The following is a 26296-nucleotide window of genomic DNA, read 5'->3' as shown; positions in this document are numbered from 1 at the left end:
TTTTTTTGTCATTGTGGTCATAATACAGAAAACATGAGAATGGGGTATTTTACTGCTCAGACAGATGAGCACAATTTACATTTTTTTGTAGGCCTACAATAAGTCCTAAGACATTTATGTTGAAAAATGAATCTTTCAACAACATCTTGAATAAAGCTGAAAGAAAACACTTGCTCCAAAAGGCTGACTACATAACAAGACAGTTGAAGCTACTATTCTGTAAGTTTACCTGTTGATTCAAAAAAATGACTAGTCTTATAAACATGAGTAACATGAACAATTATGTGATTTAACTTTGAACATAAACCTAATTTAAGTTACCATATTTCATTTCTTCTATTTTATTTTGTTTTTCCTTGATCGTATGTGTGCGTAAGCAGAAAATTGATGATGTATCAGTTTCTGAGCAAGTAAGTATTACTTCTGGCTCCTGTTTTTTCCCAAAAAGGATCTTTGTGGCAAGTCAAATAAGTCTGCTTTTAAATACAATGTTTTATATATTCAGATGAATTCGCAGTTGCACCTTTTCAATGCTTAAAATTTACATAAGCATATGTTTGCATGTGTATATGCAAGTATAATATCCATACCTATACCCACACATTATATTCAAATCGTATTCAAATTATACTTGAAAATGCATATATAATCTTTCCAATACAGTTTAAAGTGTATAAAAATCCTATATACCTACACATATATTTTTATTCTTTCAGGTACAATTTGAGTAGGAGGCAGAATTTTAAATACAAAAGCAGGATACAGAGTGTTACATAAGCAAAGTACTAAGATATAGAACTTAAACAAATTTATAAACATTTTACAAAATAATTCATAAATCTGCAGCATGTCAGGTGTTTCATATGGAGAAACATTTTAAACTCCCAGTTTGATAAGCATTACACTTGGTCTCAGAAGAAAATCAACTGAGCTAGAAAAGCCAGTGGATTTTTATATATACGGAAATATTATAAGCAAAGAGGAAGCAAAGTAATCTTTGTTTTTTTTTTGTTAGGACTCGCATTATAATAAATGCTATATCTGTTTCATACTCCTTAGAGGTAACATGTATTAAATATATATATATTCTAATTACTAATCATACACACTTAGATCTAGACTATATGCATATAACACCATTAATTCTGCAATGTAAGATAAATTCAGTTAGCCAATGTAAAATATGCAAAACAAACCTATTGAAAATGAACATTAACATATCTTTCCACATACAGAAATTATTATGAATCCATTTTTTTAAATTTAAAATTTAAAATTAAATTTAAAACATGACCTTTCTTAAACATTTAAATAACATTCAAATTGTCTTGTACTTATTTTTTTAATAAAACAGATGGAACTATAGAAATAAATAAGGACAGAGATAAGAGAGAAATGGAAAGAAAGAAAGAGAAGCAAAATAATTATATTAAAAAATGTCACTAAAGGGTCAGCTGTCTCCCAGGGGATATGCGGAAAGTTTTATATCTATGATCCTGTTCCTTGATGAGACTCTTCCTGGCACTTAGTCAATCCAGAGTTCAAGTGATATTCAAAAAGTATTTAAAAAATCACTAAGCCAGAATTTCAAACTCATGGAAGGGAAAGAATAAATTCAGAGTAGAAGAGATTTACCTTTGTAAACTATGAAGTAAAATCATCAGTGCCTATGTCTCTCTGAATCTAACTCAATGTGACAAAGAAAATTAGAAACAGAAAACAAAACTTCATACTCAGTAAAACAATTATCAATAATCCCAAGTCAAAGCACAAAAGAAAATGAGATGACAAATATTGTAAAAGTACCAAGATAAGAGCAGATATGAAGGGCAGGTAGGTGCCTGCTGCTGGAGTAAGCCAGCAGAAATGGCACAAAAATAGTTCTCGGAGTAGGAAACTGATGATTAAAAAAAAAAAAATTTTAAAAAAAGAACAAAATTAAAAAAAAAAAAAAACAAAAAATCTTGCTTGGAATAAAGGCTGGGCCAACTTTCCATCAAAGAGTGTGTGGGGCAGAAGAAAAGACACTGGCAGAATTTGGAATTTCAGAGACATGCAACCTTGAAGGCTCATGAAGGAAAATCAGCAGTCCTGTTGCTACCATTATTCACTGTGGTGACAAAAAATATATCCATCCCTTCTCCCCCACCTCTCTCACATACATACACATGCATATGCATACGTGTGTTCACATACAAGCAATTGAAAAACCAATAGCATACGTTGTTTTTCTCTAAGCCATGGAAGCTTCTGCTTGTTTCTCATTGACAAGGACACTGTCTTAACTCACACGTGTTCCCGCAAATATTAAGGTTTTGAAGAACTAATTTTAAAGATAAGAAAAACTTAAAAGGAATTAGTACAAAATAGACTGTTGTGTTTGTGTGCAAATGTAAATGTAAGAATGAGTATGGAAACAGCCAGACATCTTATATAAGCATTATTTTACCAAACATACTAAAATTATAGCCAAATAATTTTAAGATAAATAAAAAGCTAGTATAAATATTACTCTATACCAAAATATTTAAGGAGATATAAAAGACTCAGAATATCAATCAGTTAATAAAATGAGAGGAGTTCCAATGGCAGAATTCCAGAAAAAAATAGAGGATAAATTAAATGCCAGTATTCACTGACTCTTGTTTCCTCTCCATGAAAGCAGTGCACATGTACTGCTTTTAGTCTACCATCTTGACCCAACACCCCTTTAAATGTATTTTCTAACTCATCTCCTAGCTTCTAGGGTGTCCTGGCATCTTAGCTATGGATATCCCAGTACCTGCTGGTCACAAGGCAACAGAGACTATGACAGCCATCTGGGTCTCCTGGAGCAGAGGACACAGAGCAGTGGAGATGGACCCCAAGCTCTGGCTTGAGTAAGAGACCTGCTTTGAATTCTTTATCTGGCATCCCAACATTTCATTTTGTTTAGAATTCAGGATCCAGTATTACTATGCTGATTTTTGTCTCATCTGGATAAATTCTTCTTATTCTTGAATTTACTTTTGTTGGAGTGAGACTTTACTTTTCTTGAGGACGTGCCTATGATGTATGTTGAGTAAAATCATTTGGCTTTGCTTCTGGGTATGTTTAGTGGCTGTATTAGTCTGTTTTCATGCTGCTGATAAAGACATACTAGACACTGGGAAAAATAAAAAGAGGTTTAATTGGACTTACAGTTCCACATGGCTGAGGAAGCCTCAGAATCATGATGGGAGGTGAAAGGTACGTCTTACATGGCGGTGGCAAGAGAAAAATGAGGAAGAAGCAAAAGCAAAAATCCCTGATAAACCCATCAGATCCCATGAGACGTAATCACCATCACAAGAATAGCACAGGAGAGACCTGCCTCCATAATTCAATTGCCTCCCCCTGGGTCCCTTCCATAACACGTGGGAATTTTGGGATATACAATTCAAGTTGAGATTTGGATGGGGACACAGCCGAACCATATCATTTCACCCATGGCCCTTCCAAATCTCATGTCCTCACATTTTAAAACCAGTCATGCGTTGCTAACAGTCCCTCAAAGTCTTATTTCAGCATTAACTCAAAAGTCCACAGTCCAAAGTCTCATCTGAGACAAGGCAAGTCCCTTCCACCTATGAGTCTGTAAAATCAAAAGCAAGCTAATTACTTCCTAGATACAATGGAGGTACAGGTATTGGGTAAGTACAGCTGTTCCAAATGGGAAAAATTGACCAAAACAAAAGGGACACAAGGCCCATGCAAGTTCAAAATCCAGCAAGGCAATCAAATTTTAAAGCTCCAAAATGATCTCCTTTGAATCCATGTCTCACATCCAGGTCACGCTGATGCAAGAGGTAGGTTCTCATGGTGTTGGGAAGTTCTGTCCCTGTGTCTTTGCAGGGTATAGCCCCTTTCCTGGCTGCTTTCATGGGCTGGCGTTGAGTGTCTGTGACTTTTCCAGGCACGTGGTGCAAGCTGTCAGTGGATCTACCATTCTGGGGTCTGGAGGATAGTGGCCTTCTTCTCACAGCTCCACTAGGTAAGGCCCCAGTAGGAACTGTGTGTGGGGGCTCTGACCCCACATTTTCCTTCCACACTGCCTTAGCAGAGGTTTTCTGTGAGGACCCCGCCCCTTCAGCAAATTTTGCCTTGGCATCCAGGTATTTCCATAAGTCTTCTGAAATCTAGGCAGAGGTTCCCAAACCTCAGTTCTTGACTTCTGTGCCCCCAGAGGCTCACCACCATGTGGAAGCTGCCAAGGTTTAGGGCTTCCACCCTCTGAAGTCACAACCCGACCTGTACTTTGGTCACTTTCAGCTATGGATGGAGCGTCTGGGACACAGGGCACCAAGTCCCTAGGCTGCACACAGTATGGTGACCCTGGGCCCAGCCCACAAAACCATTTTTTGCTCCTGAGACTCCAGGGCTGTGATGGGAGGGGATGCTGTGAAGGTCTCTGGCATGGCCTGGAGATATTTTCCCCATGGTCTTCCACATTAACATTAGGCTCCTCATTACTTATGCAAATTCCTGCACCCAGCTTGAATTTCTCCCCAGAAAAAAGGGTTTTTCTTTTCCACTGCATAGTCAGGCTGCAAATTTTCCAAACTCGTGTGCTCTGCTTCCCTTATAAAACTGAATGTCTTTAACAGTACTCAAGTTACCTCTTGAATGCTTTGCTGCTTAGAAATTTCTTCTGTCAGATACACTAAGTCATCTTTCTCAAGTTCAAAGATCCACAAATCTCTAGGGCAGGGGCAAAATGCCACCAGTCTCTTTGCTAAAACATAACAAGAGTCACCTTTTCTCCAGTTCCCAACAAGTTCCCTGTCTCCATCTGAGACCACTGCAGCCTGGACCTTATTGTCCCTATCGCTATCAGCATTTGGGGCAAAACCATTCAACAAAACTCTAGGACGTTCAAATGATCCCACATTTTCCTGTCTTTTTCTGAGCCCTCCAAACTTCCTACCTCTGTCTGTTACCCAGTTCCAAAGTCACTTCCACATTTTTTATATCTTTTCAGAAGCACCCCATTCTACTGGCACCATTTACTGTATTAGTTCATTTTCATGCTGCTGATAAAGACATACCCGAGACTGGGAAGAAAAAGAAGTTTAATTGGATTTATAGTTCCACATGGTTGGGGAGACCTAAGAATCATGGTGGGAGGTGAAAGGAACTTCTTACATGGTAGTGGCAAGAGAAAAATGAGGAAGAAGCAAAAGCAAAACCCCTGGTAAACCCATTGGAACTCATGAGAGTTAATCACTATCACAAGAATAGTGCAGGAAAGACCAGACCTCATGATTCAATTACCTCCCCCCTGGGTCCCTCCCATAATATGTGGGAATTCTGGGAGATATAATTCAAGTTGAGATTTGGATGGGGACACAACCAAACTATATCAGTGGAATAGACTCTGCATGATTTCTTTGGTTATACATAATCTTCATGTAGTGGCTTTCTCAAATGCTCATTGTGGTAGTCATGTGCCTGGTGTGTCAGCAAGCTCAAGGCCTCCTAATAAACAAAGGTGGTGTGAATAATAGTGGTAGCAGAGGTCATATGAGGCTTGTATCCATCCCAAATGCTGTGTACTTGTGTCAGCAGATATTGAAATGGGCTATGAAGATAAATCTTAAGGCCAGAAAGTGGTGCTTACAGGTGAGAGCCAGATGGCATGGTCACTAGCTCTCACCTGTAAGATGGTCTCACCTGGTCTAGATGATCTCTCATCTACACCCAAAGGTGTAATCTAGATGAAGTTCTCAGGTTCCCAGGTGGTGGGTTGGGTTGTAGAACATTCACTGGTCCTAGTCCCACACTTCGCCTCTGAGGGCAGAGACAACACAGCTTGGAACTGGGCCAAGTGAGGCTACATGAGGGCCCCTAATGGTGGGTGCAAGCACCAGCCCCAGTAGGAGTCAGAGTCAGTTCTCAGGATCCTGGAAAAACTTCCCAGTGAGGAGCAGAATAATCATTGCTGGGCCTAAGACCCAGGATGGGGAATGAGAAACAGCTCAGGCTCTACAGGCTAGCAAGTGGTAGAGGGACCTGCTGTGTTCTCATACTCCCAACCTAGCAGGGCTCCCTCCCATAGTCTGACTCTGGCAGAAAGTTAGAACAGTTAGCCAAAGCACTCCCCGTTTGCCTTCAGACTGACCTATCCCAGGCCACAAAACTTTCTTCTGGGGTCAAAACCACACCCACTCAGGTCTTGCGAAGAGGGAGCAACAAAGTACTGTGCCTGTGGCTGGAGCACATACCACATTTGCCTCTCAATTCTGGCCCCAGGGGCTTCTCCCCTGGTCAAGATCTTAAATCTCTGGCCTGAAACTCTCCAAACCAGTAACTGCCACTTGTGCTGGCTGGCAGGTTTCCACATAGCTCTCTATGAGCTAGGATACAGAATGGCCTCATTCTGTTGATGCCCAGTTCTAGGAGTGCATGCAGGATAATTTCTAGAGCTGTTCCTACTCATAGTCTCCCTGTTGCTCCCAAAGGTAGATCCAGAGCTTGGTTGGGACAAGGATTTCAATTATAGCCTGGATTGCCCAGCTTCCCAGTGAGACTGTGCATCATGGAGGCAATCACTCTCCATCTCATGCACTTTTCACTCACAATTTTCTGCTGGAGTCTGCCACATGGGTTGTTACCTGCATTTTTTTTTCTAAGTACCCAAAGTTTTCTTTCACTCTAATGTTGATCTCCCGTGTTCCTTTTTGCACAGAAGTTCACAATGTGAATCTTTACACACAGTTTTGCTATTTCTAAGTCGGTGAGGTATACTAACAAAGCCTCCAATTAGCCATCTGGTGAAAGAAAAGTGTTCAAAAACTTTGAAAAAGAGATAGACCCTAAAATGTAAGTATTTATAAAGAATTTCTATACCAAGACATATGTTAATTGTGATTTACTGTGAAAAGCAAGAGCAAATATAAAGATTATATAGGCGATATACGTCTTTTTTTTTTTTTTTTTTTTACAAAAGAAAGTGGAGTTATATTTTCTCATTCTTAAGTCAAGGAAGAATTTTATGGCTGAATCTTTTAGTATAGGACATTGGGAAACATAATGGACCATGACTTGATGTATGGCTTTGCAAGAGGTATAGAAATGTTCAAATACACATCTTTTAAACTGATTCTCCATGAAAACTGAAGGCAAAATGTAACATGCTTAGTGTGGGGAAAAAAAAAAAAAGGATTATTAGCTTGAATAATGTGCTCTAGACACAGATCTAGGAGAAACACATAAAATGGATTTCTTATTTTTATGTGAGCTCTTTGTGTTTGTCAGTTGGCTTATCATTTTGAAAGCTGATAGTTCTCAGGGTATGCATTGGAAATGCCCACAGATTATTTAGCAAAACAACATTGATCTGGGAAGAAAGCTCTCTACAAGAAAAGAAATATCCCTAAATCAAACTAGCAATAAAAAATCTTACTTACCTAGAAATACACTAAGAAAAGTTATTGATTACTTACATAATCAATTCTATAGATTGAAACAATTTAGAATAATAAATACAGAAATAAAACTTTTCACCATTAAATTTATGTCAAAACTCCCCAGCATAAGAAAAACCACAACATTGAACAACCCCTTCATCACTAATTTGGCAAGGAGTCGTAAGTGACAATAAAAAATAATGTAAAATCTTAAGGGCTCTGGTGTAAGAAGTCCTAAATTCTATATTTCTTCTGCTAATAACATGTCATTGGAAAAGCAACTGATCTATGTAATTTTATATCCCCTATAAGAAACATAAATAATATCAGTATATCATCTGGCTATAGTTATAATAAAAGTCAAATTAAAAGTTTCCATGAAACTCCTTTATTAAGATAAACCTAATAAATAAATAATTTAATTTACATTTAATATTTCTCATGCTGAAAAAAAAGATGTATTGATGTTTTGAGAATAGTTTATCAGAAATTACTACAGAAGGAAAATTTTCAAAAGCCCAACAAATAGCAGGGTGTAAGAGGGTGGAAATGAACTCTGAATGGGCACAAGGAAACTTTCTAGGGTGATGAATAAGTTCTATATTTTGGATTTGGTGGTAATTACACAAGTAAGTGCAATGGACAAAACTCCTTAAATTGTATATGCAAAATCTCGGCATTTTATTATGCATAATCACAATAAAAAATGCCCAAAGCTATTGAACACCTTATGGAAAGTCTATTTCTCTAAAAACATTGCCCCTTCCTTCCCCATAAAAGAAAGAGTAAGGGAAAAGTCTACTTCAAAACATAAGAAAATGCAGGACCTTAATTAGACAATGTTTTTTTCAAGAACTTAATATCAAATTTTGATTACCTTTCAAAAAAAGCTACAGATTTTGCAGTAAATAGTATTCTCATGTACATTTTTTCCTTTGTTTCCAAATGTGTATTACCTTTCTTCCACAGTTCAATAAAAATAATTTTACTCATAAATGCCATAATCCTAAATGTCACATTTTGTTTTTGTTGCAGTCGTGGTCATTACCCTCCCATGCAACATTGAATCTGAAACAAACAATAACTAATGGCTTTCAATTCATTTCTAACGAGAGCAATTTCTGAATATTTCTGCATCATTCTGTTTTTTTTTTTCCTGGTATTATTTTTTACATGTTTCTTAAATTTTACAGTTCCTAGTACTTTGCATTAAAACAATTCATCATCTTTAAAAACAAACGTTAAAAAAGAAGAAAACAAGCAAAATCTATTCTTAGGTACGGTACTTTTAAAAGTCCATTTTAATTTTTTTTTAAATTTTAGTTTATTTTAATTGACAAGTAATAAGGCAACACTTTTAATCTGAACTTGGTATTGTGGTTCTACATGAAATAATGAGATAAGCTAATATTAAATGATTTTTTTCTAACTATACTTCTAAATAATTAAAATTATCTTTCAATATGTTTCTATACAGTTCTGTGAATAAAATTTAAAGATTTTATGTATGGCTATGCTAAATTATAAACTTCTGGGCTTCACTAACCATATGTTTTCATAACTGCACTCAGAAGACATCAGAAGGTGCTGGGGTTGAATTGTAGCTCCCCAAAAGACCTTGAACTCCTAATCGCCAGGATCTCAAAATGTGGCCTCTTTTGAAAATAGTCTTTACAGTGATATTCAAATGAAAGTGAATTCATTAGGGTGGGAACTAATTCAATAGGACCACTGTCTTCTAAAAAAGGGGGAAATTTTGATACAGAGATAGGCAGTCACACAGGAAGAAAACTACAAACCTTGAAGGGTGAAATGAGGGTGATTCTTCAGAAGCCAAGGAATGCCAAAGATTGTCCTGACAAAGTAACACAGAAGGTATATGGGGAGTTTTACAATTACTATGATACCTGATAAACTGTCTCTTCCTCCATTCTTTCAACTCAGTTTCAGTCAAATAAGAGAGTTCATCTATTCATTCAAAATAAGGTCTTTAATACCTTTTCTGTTTATCACTGCCTGTCTTCAAATAATATGCCATTTCATGTATAACGTAATAGCCTTACAACAAGATACTGTGATTTCCCCTTTTCTTCCTTCGTACTACTCTTATCAAAAAGCAATTTTACTTAATCAGTGATTTCTAAGGCCTATTTGTACAGTTATAATTGGTTGTAGGATGTATTTATCTGTCAAAAAATTACACTTAACTCCTGAGTTACTCCTTTTTGATAAAATTTGAACTACATGAGGTTCCAACTTTTCCAGTGAGAAAATAATAATTATTTAGTCTTCACAAATTTGTTAAACCTTGCAAACTGAGCGATATCATACATATCAACATATGTTGCCACTGGCAACATATGTATGATTATATACTATAAGCAGCATCAGATGATGATAATCTTAAACCATGGATGTGGAATCACACCTGTCTTGTTCTAGTATTTAGATTTACTACTTTTTAACACTGTGATTTCTGCATAAGTTACTGAAAATATCTAAGTTTTAGTTCTTTCATATATAAAATAGAATCTGACTAAGAGATTTACTCAAGAACAAAATGATACAAACTGTAAGTGTCTGCTATAGATAATTGCTTTAATTACTTGTGTGAATTTATTGAATCTGTCTAAAAGATAATTTGATAAAAACTACTCAAATATTAAATGTAGACCATTTTGATCCAGCAGTTACACTTACAGTAATTTATTCTACAAATATACTTGCCTACATATATAAAGAGGCATACATAATTAATTCCCAAAGGAATAGATTATGATTGCAAAATATTAAAAATTCCCTGTGTCTGTTATCTCTGCAAACTACAGTGTAGCTGTACCATAAGGGGATGAGTGATCTACCTACCCACACATATTTTGTTCAAACCTCTGGTTTTTGTGAAGGAAAAATCTTTTAACTCTTAAAGATAGATACTGTACCACAGATTGTTGTTGCCTGAACTAAAATTTTGTCATGGCTTTGCTTTTATATTAGCACTTAAGACTTCTATGCATAAATAAGGTTAAAAAAGCAAAACAAAATCTCTGGTAACACACAACACACTAAAGTTTTCATAGCTTTTATTTGATGTGTTAAAACACACAAAAACCAACATAAGATTTTACTTAATAAATGTCAGATTTTCCAGTTATTATACCCATTACAAATTTTAAACATATTTTATAAGAGACATGAAAATTTTAATGCATAGTGCTTCATGATATAAGGCATCTATTTAAATACTTCTAAAATATAAACTAAGAAAGAAAATTCTCACAGTCAACTGGGAGCAAACCTTCATGTTGTCTGAAAGTCAGCTTTGTAGTGTCCATAAGAAAAGCAGGCCAAAGCGTCAACACAAATGCCAACTGCACAGGCAGCAAAGAGCCAGATGCTGTTGGCAAAACATGCTCCAGAGTGTGGCATCTGGGTCCAATAACGGCCATACAGAGCCCCATCTGTAGCTAAAGCTGTTGACTCTGCTTTGGGGGAAGAAAAATCAGAAATAAAGAAGGCAGTTAAATTTTAAACCATGCCAGGAATAGCAGAAGGCAGGTTGCAGTCAGCATTCAAATTATATCCCTAGCCCAATTTGCTTTTTAATGTCTTGAAACTGTGTAAACACTAAACTATGTTAACTCCAGTTGTTTAGAGACATGATCACATGTAAGTAGTTCAGTAACTTAGGACACACAAATCACCTAAATAGATTTGATATTTCATCAAACGTTCATTTATCGAATTTTTTTCTCAAGGAATATAAGCATATGGCCCATGAAATGCAATTCTAATTTGATCTATTAAAATATGTAATTTTAAGTGTTCATTGTGGTATATAATTTTCTTCAAATGGCATAAAATTTAAGACTCTTCTTTACAATTTTTATAATATTTCATTAGAATAACTCTTCACAAAATTAAATAAGATATTCATGTATCCTTCACTGAGACTCTTTAAATTTTGATCAGTGGAAATTTGTGGGAAAGCTACAGAGAACCTTAATCCTTAATCAAATAAAATTTTCAAAATTATAAAGGGATGATTAAAGTAATCTCTTTTAGTGTTATTTATTGTGCATATAGATATATAAAATTGAATTAGTTGATATCTATATGATTAAAAGATTCATCATTTATAAAATGCCACACTAATCTTATCTATGCATATATTTTGAAAACAAGATAAATGTTTTAAATAACAAAAACTATGATATTTAGAGTGAACTATATATAAAAAAGTTAACTAAAACCTTGTGGACAGAATATTATTTATCACCATAATTCTGTGAGACATTATTATTGTTGATTCTACTTTCTAGCTAAGGAAACTGGAAGCTTGCAAATGTAATGTAAACTTACTTATCCCAATTCACATCAACCTTTAGAGAGAGAATCAAACTTAATATGCAGACACTGCAGACACTGTTATTGTAGAACCCATATTTATTCTCCCTCTCCCCAATAATATAAATATAAAATATAACATGATAGAATCATTTCTGTAATAGCAGAAGAACTAGTCAAAAATACACTCTTCCATAAAAGAAACCTGTACATTGATAAATACAGTTGAAATAAGCTGTTTCAGAACTATGCAAATGAACTAAAGGCTTGAAACAATCTCCATGTTTATTCAAGAAAAATGATTGAATCTCATAAATCTAATTAGCTTTGTGGTTGTAAACAACCATCCCTCTCTCCCCAGCTCTTTAATGGACTTGAAATCCAACATCATTGCAATTAGGGGAGCTGAGAAACCAGCAACCTAATAGCCAGTGGAGGGGACAGTAAAAGTATGAATCTGACTCAAAAGACTCTTCCCAAGGAATGTCACTATTTCATTGGTTTGACAGCACTCTGAAAAACTCCAATCTCAGGGACTGACTTTATTTGGCCTGATTAAAAATTCACTCTTATAAAAAACCATATATCTAGAGAGTTTGTTAAAAATAATCAGTGGCAATTGCTTCATATCACAGTGTTTGAGACAATAATTCCAGTTGAGGGCAACTCTAGGTTGACCAATATAATTAAAGATTTAATAACTCGGGAATTAGATGTACCTAGAAGTCTTTGAAAGCTAGAAAAAATCCTAGAAAACTAGAAAACATCACAGCATGCAAGTGTATACACAGGCCTAAGAAATATATAAACAGCCCTAATCTCTGATCTCTGACTAACCTTGAGGGTCTATACAAGCAGAAAGTAAAGAATAAAGTACAGTTGTAAACTGCCTGGCTGAGCGCTGAAGACATGTCTCAACATACACACAGAGTCCTTCAGGAAAGGTTAGAAGATGTTTTAGCTCCAAAAATTTAAGAAAAATCTCTGTCAAATTATTCATTTTAGCTGAACACTAAGTTAATCAAGCAGAGACTTCAATGGCCACACATGGCAAAGAACAATCCCAGTGAAACACTAGACAAACAGTAGAAACAACAAAATCAAAAACAGTAACTGCTAGGAAAGAGCAGGATTTGATTTCCAGATGTACCAAGTTATACTATTTAACATGTCAAGTTACCAGAAAATATTATAAGTCATACAAATAAATAAAAGTATGGGCCATGCACAGAAATAAAACCAGTAAATAGAAACTGCCTTTGAGGACACCTGAATACTGGATTTACTTGACAAATATATTAAGTCAGCTATGGTAAACTTGTTCAAAGATAAATAGAAACTATATATAATCAATTAAGGAAAGTAGGAGATCGACGTCTTACCAAAGCAATAATAAAAATAAAAGAAGAAATTATTAAATTTTTTTAAAGTTGAAAATTATAAAACTGAAAACAAATGTATAAGAGAAAAATAAACAACTTCATCAAAAGTGGTGAAGGATATGTACAGACACTTCTCAAAAGGAGGCATTTATGTGGTCAAGAAACATATGAAAAACAGCTCATCATTACCGGTCATTAGAGAAATGCACATCAAAACCACAATTAGATACAATTTCACGCCAGTTAGAATGGCGATCATTAAAAAGTCAGGAAACAACAGATGCTGAAGAGGATGTGGAGAAATAAGAATGCTTTTACACTGTTGGTGGGAGTGTAAATTAGTTCCACCACTGTGGAAGACAGTGTGGCAATTCCTCAAGTATCTAGAACTAGAAATACCATTTGAGCCAGCAATCCCATTACTAGGTATATACCTGAAGGATTATAAAACTTTCTACTATAAAGACACATGCACACGTATATTTATTGCAGCACTGTTCACAAAGCAAAGACTTGGAACCAATCCAAATGCCCATCAATGATAGACTGGATAAGGAAAATGTGGCACATATACAGCATGAAATACTCTGCAGCCATAAAAATGGAATGAGTTTATGTGTTTTGCAGGGACATGGATGAACACGGAAACCATGAATCTCAGCAAACCAACACAGGAACAGAAAACCAAACACTGTATGTTCTTACTCATAAGTGGGAGTTGAACAATGAGCACACAGGGAGGGCAACATCACACACCAGGGCCTGTTGGGTTGATGGGTGCAGTAAACCACCATGCCATGTGTATGGCACGTGTAGACCTATGTAAAAAACTTGCACATTCTGCACATGTATCCCAGAAGTTAAAGTATATTTTTTTAAAAAGTTATTGGAAAAAATACAATAATTACAAATTGAGTACAACAAGAGACTTAATTTGGCAGAAGAAAGAAGCAGTGAACATAAAGATAAGTTTATTAAGATAATTGTTTCGGAGGATCATCAGAAAAAAATAAATGCGTAGATCCTCAGAGATCTACTCATACATGAGAGTTCCAAAAGGAAAAGGGATAAATGCTTTGAAAAAATAATGGCCAAAACTCTCTGAATTTTATGAAAAAAATGTTGATCTACACATCCATGAATCTCATCAAACTCAAAGTAGAAAAAATTCAAAGAAATCGAAAGTTAATCATGACAGTCAAACTGTCAAACACAAAGAGATAATAGTGATAGCATCGAGAAAAAAAGTGATTTATTACATACAAGGATCCTCATAAGAACAACAATTGATTTCCCATCAGAAGCCACCATGTAGACGAGACAGCAGCAGGATGACATATTTGAAGTGCTAAAAGAAGAAAATACTATCAACCATGAATTCTATATCCCACAATGCTACCTTCTAAATTAAAGCAGAAATTAAGACATTTTCAGACAAATAAGAACTGGGAGAATTCATAACTAGCAGACTAACATATAAAGAATAGCAATGATAGTCCTTTAAGCTAAAATGAAAATAAACTATAGAATCTTAATTATTCACACATAAAAATAATGAGATCCAGTAATGGTAACTATATTAGTAAATATTAAAACTAGTATAAATATACTTTGTTCATAACTCTTTTCTCTTTCTATATGATTTAAAAGATGGAACATAAAGCCATAATTATAACAGCTTGTTGATGGGCTTATAATGTATGATATAATTTGTATCACAATAATAAAATAAGGGAGTAGAAAAAAGGGGGGCAATGGTGGAGCAATATTTTTGCATATTATTAAAATTAAATTGCTATTAATGCTATGTAATTGCTTTATCTTAAGAGGTTACTTGTAATCTATAGGGCAACCATTAATTTAAAAAAATACAATAAATGTAACAAGGGTATTAAAGTGGTGTATCAGAAAAAATACCTATTTTACACAAAGTAAGGCAATAATGGAGGAATGTAGGAACAAAACAGAAAAAGACGTATAGAAAACAAATGGCGAAATAGTAGAAGTAAACTCTACCTTATCAGTAATTAAAATAAATGTAAATTGAGTAAACATTCCAATCAAAAGACAAATAATGGCAGAATGTGTTTAATGAAAAAATTGTTCAACTATATGCTATTTGTAATAGACACACTTTGTATTCAAGAGTGAAAACTAAATTCATAGGAAGAGGAAGGAGGACATAATGAAAATTAAAGCATAAATTAATAAAGCAGAGAATCAAAAAGCAATAGAACAAAACAATGAATTCTAAAACTGGCACTTTCAGAAATTGAAAAACTATTAACTATACTGATCAAGAAAAAATAGAGAAGATCCACATTACGAGAATCAGCAACGAAAGAGAAGAAAATACTACACTCTTCCAAAAATAAAAAAAGGATTCAAAGAGAATACGAAACAATTACATGCTAACCAATTATAAAACCTAACTGAAATAGATAACTTTATAGAAAGGCAAAACCACTGAAAGTAACCCCAAAAAAGTATGGCATATCAATAAACTTACAATAAGGAAAGAGATTTATTTAGTAATAAAAATGTGTTCCACAAAGTAAGCATGAGTAGGTTGCTCTACCGGTAAATTTTACCAAATGTTTACAGAATAATGAACACCAATCCTTCTGCAAACTGTTCCAAAAGAGAAGGGGGAAATTCTTAACATATACTATGTGGCTAATATTACCCAGATACCAAATCCAGTCAAAGATATGACAAAAAATGAAAAATACAGATCAATATGCCTTATGAATACAGACCCCAAGTTCCTTCATCAAGTACTAGCAAATGGAATTCAGCAACATATCCAAAGAAATATACATTATGACCAATTGGGATATATATTAGTACTGCAAGGTTGTTTTTAAATTAGAAAATCACTGAATGCAAAACACCATATTAATAGAATATAACACAAATTACACATAAAAATAGCTTCATTGATAGCATTTGAAAACATTCAACACTTTTTTATAAAAAACAAACAAAACACTCAACAAACCAGAAACAGAAGGGAATGTACAAAATCTGGTAAAGTGTCCTATGAAAAATTTACAGCTAACATCATATTTTTTGATGAAAGACGGCTTGATTTTCTTTTAAGATCAGGAAAAAGACAAGGATATTCAGTCTGTCATTTCTATTCAACATTGTACTGGAAGTTGTTGGGATAATTAAACAGAAAACAGAAAAAAACGTATCGATATTGGAAAGGTAGGAGCAAAATTATCTCCATTATCAGATATTAAAATCCTAAGGAATTGACCAAAATTATTATAACTAATAAATAAGTTTACTAATGTTAAAAAATACATGATCAATATATAAAAATCAGTGGTGTTTCTACACACTAGCAAAGAACAATCTGAAAATGGCATTAAGACAATTCCATTTCTAATAACATAAAAAGATTCAAATTCTTAAGAACAGATTCTAAGAGGTACAAGTATACATTGGAAACTATAAAATATTATTGAAAGAAATTAAAGAAGATTCAACAAAATCCCTATTAAAGTTATGGCTGCCATTTTCTTTAGAAAGTAACAAACTGATACTAAAATTCATATGGAAGTACAAGGAGACCAGTTTAGCAAAACAATGTTAAAACAAACAAAAAAAAAAGAGTTGGATTCATACTTCCTGACTTCAAACCTACTAAAGGCTACAATAAGAGGGTGTGGTATTACAATAAAGATAAATAGAATATAGTGTCCAGAAATCCTTACATGTTTGTCTAACTGGTTTTAAATAAAAGTACCAAGATAATTTAATGTGGAAAGAATAGTATTTTTAAGAAATTATCCTGAGACAACTGGATATTCCTGTGTAGAAGAATGAGGCTGGACCCTTACCTCACACACCACACATATAAATTAATTAACTCAAAATGGATTATATCTCAATATAAGACCTAAAAATATAAAGTTTATAGAAGAAATTAAGGAATAAAATTATTGTAATCTTGAGTTAGACAACAATTTCTTAGCTATGATATGAAAAGCAAAAGTGACAAAAGAAAATGAGTCAATTGGTTGTCCTCAATATTAAAATTGTTTGTGCCTCAAAGGACACCATGAAGAAAAAGACAACTCACATAATGGAAGAAAATATTTTCAAATCATAGTTGATAAGGGGATGGTATCCAAAATACATAAAACGTCTTACAACTAAAACAAAAGGTACATAACTCCATTCCCAAATGCGCAGATGATATGAGGAGATAGTCTCCCAAAAAGAGATACACGAGATCAGAAAGCACATGTTAAGATGAGCAGTATTATTAGTCCTTAGGGAGATGAAAATCAAATGTGCATTGAAATACCACTTCACACCCACTAGAAGGGTTAAAAAGACAAACATCAATAAATATTGGCAAGATGTGGAGAAGTTGACACTCTCATACACTGCTGGTGGTACTGCAAAAATAGTACATTCACTTTGGAAAAGAGTTTGGAAGTTCCTCTAAAAGTTAAGCATAGAGTTACTCTATGATCCAGCAATTCTACTCCTAGTTTTATATGCAAAACAATTGAAAATATATGTCTGGATATATATTATACATGTTTATAGCAGCATTATTCATAATAGACAAAAAAGTTGTAATAACATGCTTATCAGCTGAAAAATAACTTTGCTGTAACTTTATGATGTAATGTTAATTAATCATATTAATTAGAGACAAAGCAAGGAACATCACCCAAACCAAAAGACTAACAAAACAATCACCTGTCATGGTTAATATAAGTAATTGTAATGTTATCTGGCCATAAAAAGGAAACAAAATCCTTATACCTGCTATGACATAAATCTTGAAAACATCATGCTAAGCGAAACAAACCAGTCACAAAAAACATATATTGTATGATTCAATTTATATGAAATGTCCAGAACAGACAAATCCCAGAGATAGAACGTTGATTAGCCTGGCTAACATGGTGAAACCCCATCTCTACTACAAATATACAAAAATTAGCCAGGCATGGTGGCAGGCACCTGTAATCCCAGCTACTCAGGAAGCTGAGGCAGGAGATTCACTTGAACCCAGGAGATGGAGGTTGCAGTGAGCCAAGATCATGCCACTGCACTCCAGCCTGGGAAACAGAATGAGACTCCACCTCAAAAAAATATATAAATATATATTTGGTTATTAAGCTTTTGGAATAATAGCAATAGCTACTCAGAATTTTTCTTTTATTGCACTCCACAGTAACTGAACTAATTTGTATTCCCAACAACAGTGTTTAAACTTTGTCTTTTCTTTTCTTTTTTTTTTTTTTTTGAGACGGAGTCTCGCTCTGTCGCCTGGGCTGGAGTGCGATGGCCGCATCTCAGCTCACTGCAAGCTCCGCCTCCTGCCTCCCGAGTAGCTGGGACTACAGGCGCCCGCCACTTCGCCCGGCTAGTTTTTTGTATTCTTTAGTAGAGACGGGGTTTCACCGTGTTAGCCAGGATGGTCTCGATCTCCTGACCTTGTGATTCGCCCGTCTCGGCCTCCCAAAGTGCTGGGATTACAGGCTTGAGCCACCGCGCCCTGCCTCAAACTTTGTCTTTTCTCTAATGCCTTACCAGCATCTGTTGGTTTTTAAATTTTTTAATAATAGCAATGCCGGTTTGTGTGAGATGTTTTCTCATTGTGGTTTTGATTTGGATTTCTCGGATTAGTGATATTGAACATTTTTTTTTTTCATATGTTTATGAGGCCCTTGTTAAATCTCAAAATGTCAGAAAGATCTCAAACTAATGATCTAATATCATACTTGGAAAACCAGAAACAGAAGAGCAAACTAATTACAAACCTAGCAAAAGAAAATAACTAAAATCAGAGCAGAACTGAACAAAATTAAGACCCCAAAATCCAGGGAAAGAATAAATTTAAGCAAAAGTTGTTTTTTTGAAAGCATAAACAAGATTGATAAACCACTGTCTACATTAACAAAGAAAAAAATGACAGAAGATCCAAATAAGTATAATCAGAGATGACAAAGGTGATATTACAATGGATCCCACAGATGTAGAAAGATTCTGAGAGACCCTTATGAACACTTGCATACACATAAACTAGAAAATCTAAAGGAAATCGATAAACACCTGGTAACACACAACCTCCCAAGATTGAATGAGAAAAAAAATTGAAATCCTGAAAATACCAAGTTTTGAAATTGAATTAATAATTTAATAAAAACAAGCTACCAACCAGATAAGCCCAAGACCAGGTGGATTCATGCCAAATTTCACCAGATGTAAAAAGAAAAGCTGGTACCCATTCTACTGTAACTATTCCAAAATAAAAATTAAAAAAATCAAGTAGAAGGAACTCTTCCCTAACTCACTCTATGAAGCCAGTATTATCCAGATACCAAAACCTGGCAAAGATACAACACAAAAACACGTTATAACCCTAGATGTAAAACTCCTCAACAAAATACTAGAAAAACAAATATGGCAGCACATCAAAAAGTTAATTCTCCAACTAAGCTTCATTCCTGGGAAGCAATTGCTTCAATATACACAAATCAATAAATGTGATTCACTCCATAAACAGAATTAAAAACAAAAAAACACATGATGATCCCAATAGAAGTAGAAAATTTTGCTACAAAATACATCATGTTAAAAATCCTAAATCGACTAGGCATCTAAGAAACATATCTCAAAATAGTAAGAGTCATCTATGGTAAATCCACAGCCAACATCATACTGAATGGGCAAAGTCTATAAACATTACTCTGGAGGACTGAAACAAGCCCAGACTCACAAGTCCTATTCAACACAGTACCAGAAGTCTGAGCCAGAGCTATCAGGCAAGAGAAATAACTAACAGGTATCCAAAAAGGAATAAAAGATTTCAAACTATCTCTCTTTACTGATGATATGATTCTACACCTAGAAGATGCTGAGGACTCCACCAAAACGCTCCTGGAACTGATAAAAAAAAAAAAATTGGTAAAGTTTCAGTATACAAAATTATTGTGTACCAATCAGTAACATTTCTATGCACCAATAACATTCAGGCTAAGAGCCAAATCAAGAATCCATTTACAATATGCAATCCCATTTACAATAGCACACACACCAAAACCAACCAACCAACCAAACAAACAAACAAAAACCAAAGAATACATCTAACCAAGGATGTGAAAAATCTGTACAAAGAGAACTACAAAACACTGCTAAAAGTAATGAGTAATGACACAAACAAATGAAAAAATATCCCGTGTTCATGGCGTGGAATAATTCATATCATTAAAATGGCCATAATGCCCAAAGCCACGCACACATTCAACCTATCAACCTACGAATGTCATTTTTCACAGAATTAGAGAAAATCTATACTAAAATATATGTAGAATGAAAAAAGAGGTTGAATAACCAAAGCAATCTTAGAGAGGAAACAAACAAAAAAAAAGACGGAGGCATCACGTTATCTTATTTCAAACTATACTGTAAGTCTATAGTAACCAAAAACAGCAGGTCAGCAAGGCACTAGTAAAACAACAATAATAACGGACACATAGATCAGTGGAACAGAATAGCAAACCCAGAAATAAAGCAACATACTGACAGCCATCTGATATTTGACAAATCAGCAAAAATAATCAATGAGGGAAGGCCCCCTATTCAATAAAGGGTGCTGGGATAGTTGGCTATCCATATGCAGAGGACTGAAACTGGACCCTTAGCTTTTGCTATATACAAAAAAGTAACCCAGGATGGATTAAATATATAAATACAAGACCTATGACTATAAGAATCCTAGAAGGAAACCTAGAAAACACCATTCTGGACATCAACCTTGATAAATAATTTATGAGTGAGTCCACAAAAGCAATTGCAACAAAACCAAAAATTGACAAGTGAGATTAAACTAAAGAGCTTCTGGATAGCAAACTATCAACAGAGTAAACAGACAACTGACAGAATGGGAAAAATAGTCACAATCTATGCATCCAACAAAGGTGTGATATGCTGAATCTATAAGGAACTTATTTAACAAGCAAAAACTAACTCCATTAGAAGGTGGACATAAGACATAAACACCTACTCAGAATTTCTATTTAGAGTTTCTTCAGAATTATCATCTAAAAACTAATTAATACAATTGAATTATGGAATATGTGGATAGTTTATATTATAAAATATATTAAAAATTTACTAAAATAATCCAAACTCACAATAATCTCTAAGTAAAAAATTGGAAGTTTTAATTTGGTGGACTCACTCCTTTCTTGGCATAGTGTGGTAGTTATCATACTGCATGGAAAGGTTCAAAACAATGTTAAGATGGCAAAAACATGTTTTGAAGAAGTAAATGCATTTGTATCATTTACCATATCAGAACATTGCATTTTCAAGTTAAAATTAGTTTATACTTTGTTGACATCTGGCCTTCAGTATTTTCAAATTTCAAATGATTGTGACACTATCTTGTTAGTGAATGGCTCTTCATCTCTGGGTGGTTATTTTAATTAAATATATCTAAAGTGAAAATAATGTCTGGATGTATCCGAAGGACACTGAGCACTCCAAGTAATTTCATGAAGAAAACTAAAAACGTACTCACCGATAGCTTTTGCCAAGGTCAGTACAGGTGGAATTGTTCTTGCAAGGATTCATTTTACACTCATTGGATTCTTGCTCACAAAAATTTCCTTCCCAACCAGATAGGCACACACGCTGGTAGCTCTAAGGGAATATGAAATTATATATTTTTAGGCTATTTCTTACTATTAAGCCTATAATATAGATATTACTCCTGGCTATTTTGAAATATTTGTCAATTTATAACTCTTTTAGTTTTATAGAATGCCAATACTCCCCCAAATGACTTTGACCCCATTTTTAAAACTGTGTGAACAGTATTCTTTAGTATCTAATTAAATAAAGTTTTCTAGTAATTCAATAGATTCTGCAGAAGGTATTAAAGATTTAAGCATTATGCTCACAATGTAGAATTATTATCTTTGTTAAATGTTTTAAAAGAAAAATAGCATGTTAGTAATATGATGGTAGATGATGGAGTATAACTAAATAACTAAATAACTCAGCAACTAGCTCACAAGTCAAAAATATAACTATAAATAAGGAAACTTTGGACAGATTTATTGTTACAGATAAATATTTAAAATAAATTAACAGAACTTTTGGTCAATCAAAATCGTAAAACTTTTCATGGTGTTTTTCTTAAACAGAGAATTGCCCTATGAAGATGTAATTCAAAATACTAGAGGTAAAATTTTGCTTTCCTAGTATTGGGCAAACAAACAAACAAAAGAAACACTTTAAATTGCTCTGTGAAAATACTTTCTATGTGAAAAAATGTTTTGAAGAATAGAGCTCTTTTCAAAATTAGATTTGGGGCTTGTTTCTGTAGAGAATCTAGATATAGCATTATAAAAATGGTAAAATCAGCATTAACTTATTTAAATCTGCACTTTTCAATAGAGTAGCCACATGTGGCTACAAAACATTGAAACATGGCTAGTACCAGTTGAGATGTGCTATAAATATAAAATACACATTGACTGTTGAAAATTTAGTATTAAAAAGGAATGCCAAGTATCTCACTATTTTTTTTTTTTTACTATTTACATTTGGTTGAAATGGAAATTATTTTGATATAAAGAGTTAAATGAAACGTATGATTTCAATTAATTTCATTTATTTCCTTAACTTTTTTGTAGTGGCTACTAGAAAAGTTAAAACACAAAGAGAGATCTCATTTAATTTCTACTGAACAGAGTTGTCTTAGATAATGCCAGCCCAGTTTCTCCATTTGTTGATAGAGTTAAGAAGTCTATACACTTATAAGCACAATGTGATGAGTAGGAGCCCTGAGATTACAAAACACATCTTAGTTTAATACATCTCAACATCCTGTGCAGATCTAGCACCCTAGGTTTAATTAATGTTGATTAAATAAACAAAAAAGAACAAACATGATATGATCAATAATGTAAAGGCTGAAGTTAGTACCCAAAACAAAATTCAAAATGATCCTGTATCAGTTTGCTACATTTGGACAACATTTTTTTTTTTTTGACAAATATAACAGTGAAACATGGTAACCAGAAGAAAAATAAATTTATGCCCCATGCATGTGCATTTAAGTTACAATAGTTTAAATGTATAAGAAGTTCTACTCAGTACTGTGCTTTGGTTGAACAGGGCCAACTGGTTTTCCATGCTAGTTATTAATAACTAGCTTAAAAGCACAAGAATGAGAGCTACCTTATCAATGTTGTGCTTTATTCCTGACACATATACTAATTCTCCACTCGGAATATTCTTTAAGAGTACTCAAGTTTTGCTGGATTTTAGCAGCATTTTTTTCCATGTACCGTGCTCCCTACATTGTTAACTTCCTCCAGGAGTATGGTAACATTTACAGTTTTCATTGGTTGTGTTTGGCTTATTTTTTTCTTTTTTTGTAAACATTAAAATTCTTTTTTTGTAAACATTAATTACATAAAAATTAAATATAATGATTATATTTTGTTTTATGAATGTGCTATGTAAAATGAAAGCAATTCCACAACAGGCAACACAACATCAGCTGTGGTGAATGGGAGAAAATCATCCCACTCAGTAGCATAAATGGCATATGCATAAAATCTTTGGAAAATGCCCATTCGTTATGTTCTGAAATTCCTCATATTAAGGGGTATAAACTATTTCTGTAAAGACAAAAGCATAAACACACTGCTGGTTTTTATTTTGATGCCTCAATAATATTTTGAAACAAATTTAGTGAGTCTAAAAGTCAATCAAATTTTTCTGTAAATTCATATATTTCTTATAGGCTAATAACTATTGGTATTTTAATAACTTGGTAATTACTAGAAAATTATCAATTTCAGGGTATCATTATCATTAAATGATACTATAGCATTGAATTCCAGATATGATAAACTATGTACAAAAAGAAAACATAAAATGAAGGAAATAGAATTTAAAAATTAAAATTAAAAAATGTAAACAACGAAGAGAACAAAAGTGCACAGCAACTAAAAATAACCCAAGTTTGAGGATTTTTATTCATCAGTATCTCACTTGATTCAGAAGCATTTTCCTGAATTTAGACATTCTTGTTGCAAAGCAGTTTCTCATTCAACATTGAATAATTGATTCCAGTAATTTAAAATAACTGTTATTTAAATTTCCACTGGTCAATACAGTAGCCACATATTAAAGTAAAACACTATTTTTAGAAGCACATTTTGAGCCAATTTTGATGGAAGAGGAAAGTATTATTAAAACATTTTTACCAAAAGGAGTAAAGGTTTGCATGATTTATTAAATTAGAGTCGTATCATTTTTTTACTTCTCACTACAAAGTAGGCATTACTCTTCTCACCAAACTTAGATAAAACAGTTTATGTCATTTGAAAATAGGCATGAGACAGGAAAGACAGAAGATGATAAAAACACAGGTCTAGCATATTGAACTCTGCAGTCAGTGAGAAAAATATAAAGACAAAGCTGTCAAGTTTGATGGTTGTAATTGCATAAACTATATAGTAGTTCACTTTTTCAGATCAACAGCCAGATATTTTAAATGTTTTGTTATCAGTAACATATGTACTAAAGTAAGATGGATGGCATAATTGTGAACATGTCTTCTGAAGTTAGATAATTTTTGAACAATATCTCTGATGCTTATTAAATCTCTAGACATCTAGTATATTAGTTTTCTCTTACTGCCTAAAAAGTTACTACAAATTTAGTGTCTTAAAACAACATAAATGTACTGTCTCACACTTTCAATAAGTCAGTGTGCAAGTGTCAGTTACCTAAATCATTTGCTTTTGTTCTCACCATGCTGAAATCAAGATATTGACTGGGATGTGACCTCATCTAGGAAATGCAGTTCTCTTCCAAGTTCAATGATTGCAGCAGAATTCATTTCATTCTGCCTCTAGGACTTAGGTCTCCTTTTCTTGCTAGCTGCCAGGTAAGGACTACTCTCAGCGTTTAGAAGGTATTCACAGGTCCTTGACACATGGCCTCCTCCTCTCACAGCATGCCAGTTTGTTTTTTTTAGAACAGGAGAATCTCTGCTGCTACTTCTTGTTTTGTTAAAGGCCCATCTAATTAGGGCAGCCCATCTAGGACAACCATATGTTTAATTAAATAAAAGTCACTTATAGGGGGTGTTAATTACACTATAAAGTCTCTTTCTACATATAATATAATCATGGAAGAAATATCATATTTACAGGTTTCACTCACACCCAAGGGGAGATTTTACAGGGCATGTATACCAGGAGATGGGAATCTCAAGGATCATCTTATAATTTTGCCTTTGATATCTACTAATGAACTTACTTTTTCCAAGTAGCCTACTCAAGTCCTCTAAGCCTCGGGTGCCTTCATATGTAAAGTACTAACAATTTCTACTTCATAAATGTAGTCAAGCCTTGAAGGTAGTAATAACTATAATTTCTTAAGCCTAGCGACGAATAATTATCATTAATTAGTAGCAGGCATTGCCTCTAGGCAAAACAGTCTAGATTTAACAACATCAAGGAATAATTGACAGAAGTACCACCATTGGCTCAAACCTATTCATCTATACATTACTTATTTTTATAAATATTTAAGCCATATAATAAGAGATAACCAGAATAGGAAAAACAAAAGAGGAAGAACAAGATAACCCGGCAATATGTAATTAACAAACACAGACTTACACTAAGTGGATAAATATAAGAAAATATAAATGAGGAAAATGTATTAAAGATGAAATAGAAAATCACACTAAACCAGTAAACATTTAAAAGTATACCAAAGGAGGGAGATTTGCTAACATAGACTCAAACAAAATTACTCCCAAGTCTTTATTTCCTCTCTTATGCCACATAGGTGAGGAGAATAGAAAAACAGGAAAAACTACTCAAATTATTTTTTGAGACTATCAAAACCTAGCTACCAAATTCTGGCAAGCATATAACAACAAATAGAAATTTAGCCAATATTTTTAGGATCAAAAGTCAATTTTCTTTAAAAAAACGTAAGTTTAGATAGTCGAAAACAGTAATGTATTTAAAATATATTATGTAATTTGAGCTGGAAATATTCCAGAAATGGAAATATGCCTCAACACAAGAAAATATTTCAGAGAAGGAAAATGCTTTTATCATTTCA

At 33.8% G+C, this 26296-nt stretch overlaps 1 protein-coding gene across 1 annotated transcript in view; it reads right to left on the bottom strand.

Moving 5' to 3' along the window:
• LOC108539741 (protein eyes shut homolog) overlaps nucleotides 1-26296 on the bottom strand; it is a gene marked incomplete at both ends in the record, with an annotated part of 872682 nt that overhangs the window by 365840 nt on the left and 480546 nt on the right. Inside the window, 1 exon segment of the mRNA XM_017888636.1 lies at nucleotides 21714-21835. Coding sequence (XP_017744125.1) covers nucleotides 21714-21835 — 122 coding nt within the window.

The sequence above is a fragment of the Rhinopithecus bieti genome, unplaced genomic scaffold, assembly GCF_001698545.2.
Source record: "Rhinopithecus bieti isolate Rb0 unplaced genomic scaffold, ASM169854v2 scaffold_1468, whole genome shotgun sequence".
Taxonomy (NCBI): Eukaryota; Metazoa; Chordata; class Mammalia; order Primates; family Cercopithecidae; genus Rhinopithecus; species Rhinopithecus bieti.
The sequence above is the reverse complement of the archived record's forward strand: the minus strand, read 5'-3'. Positions and strand labels throughout refer to the sequence as shown.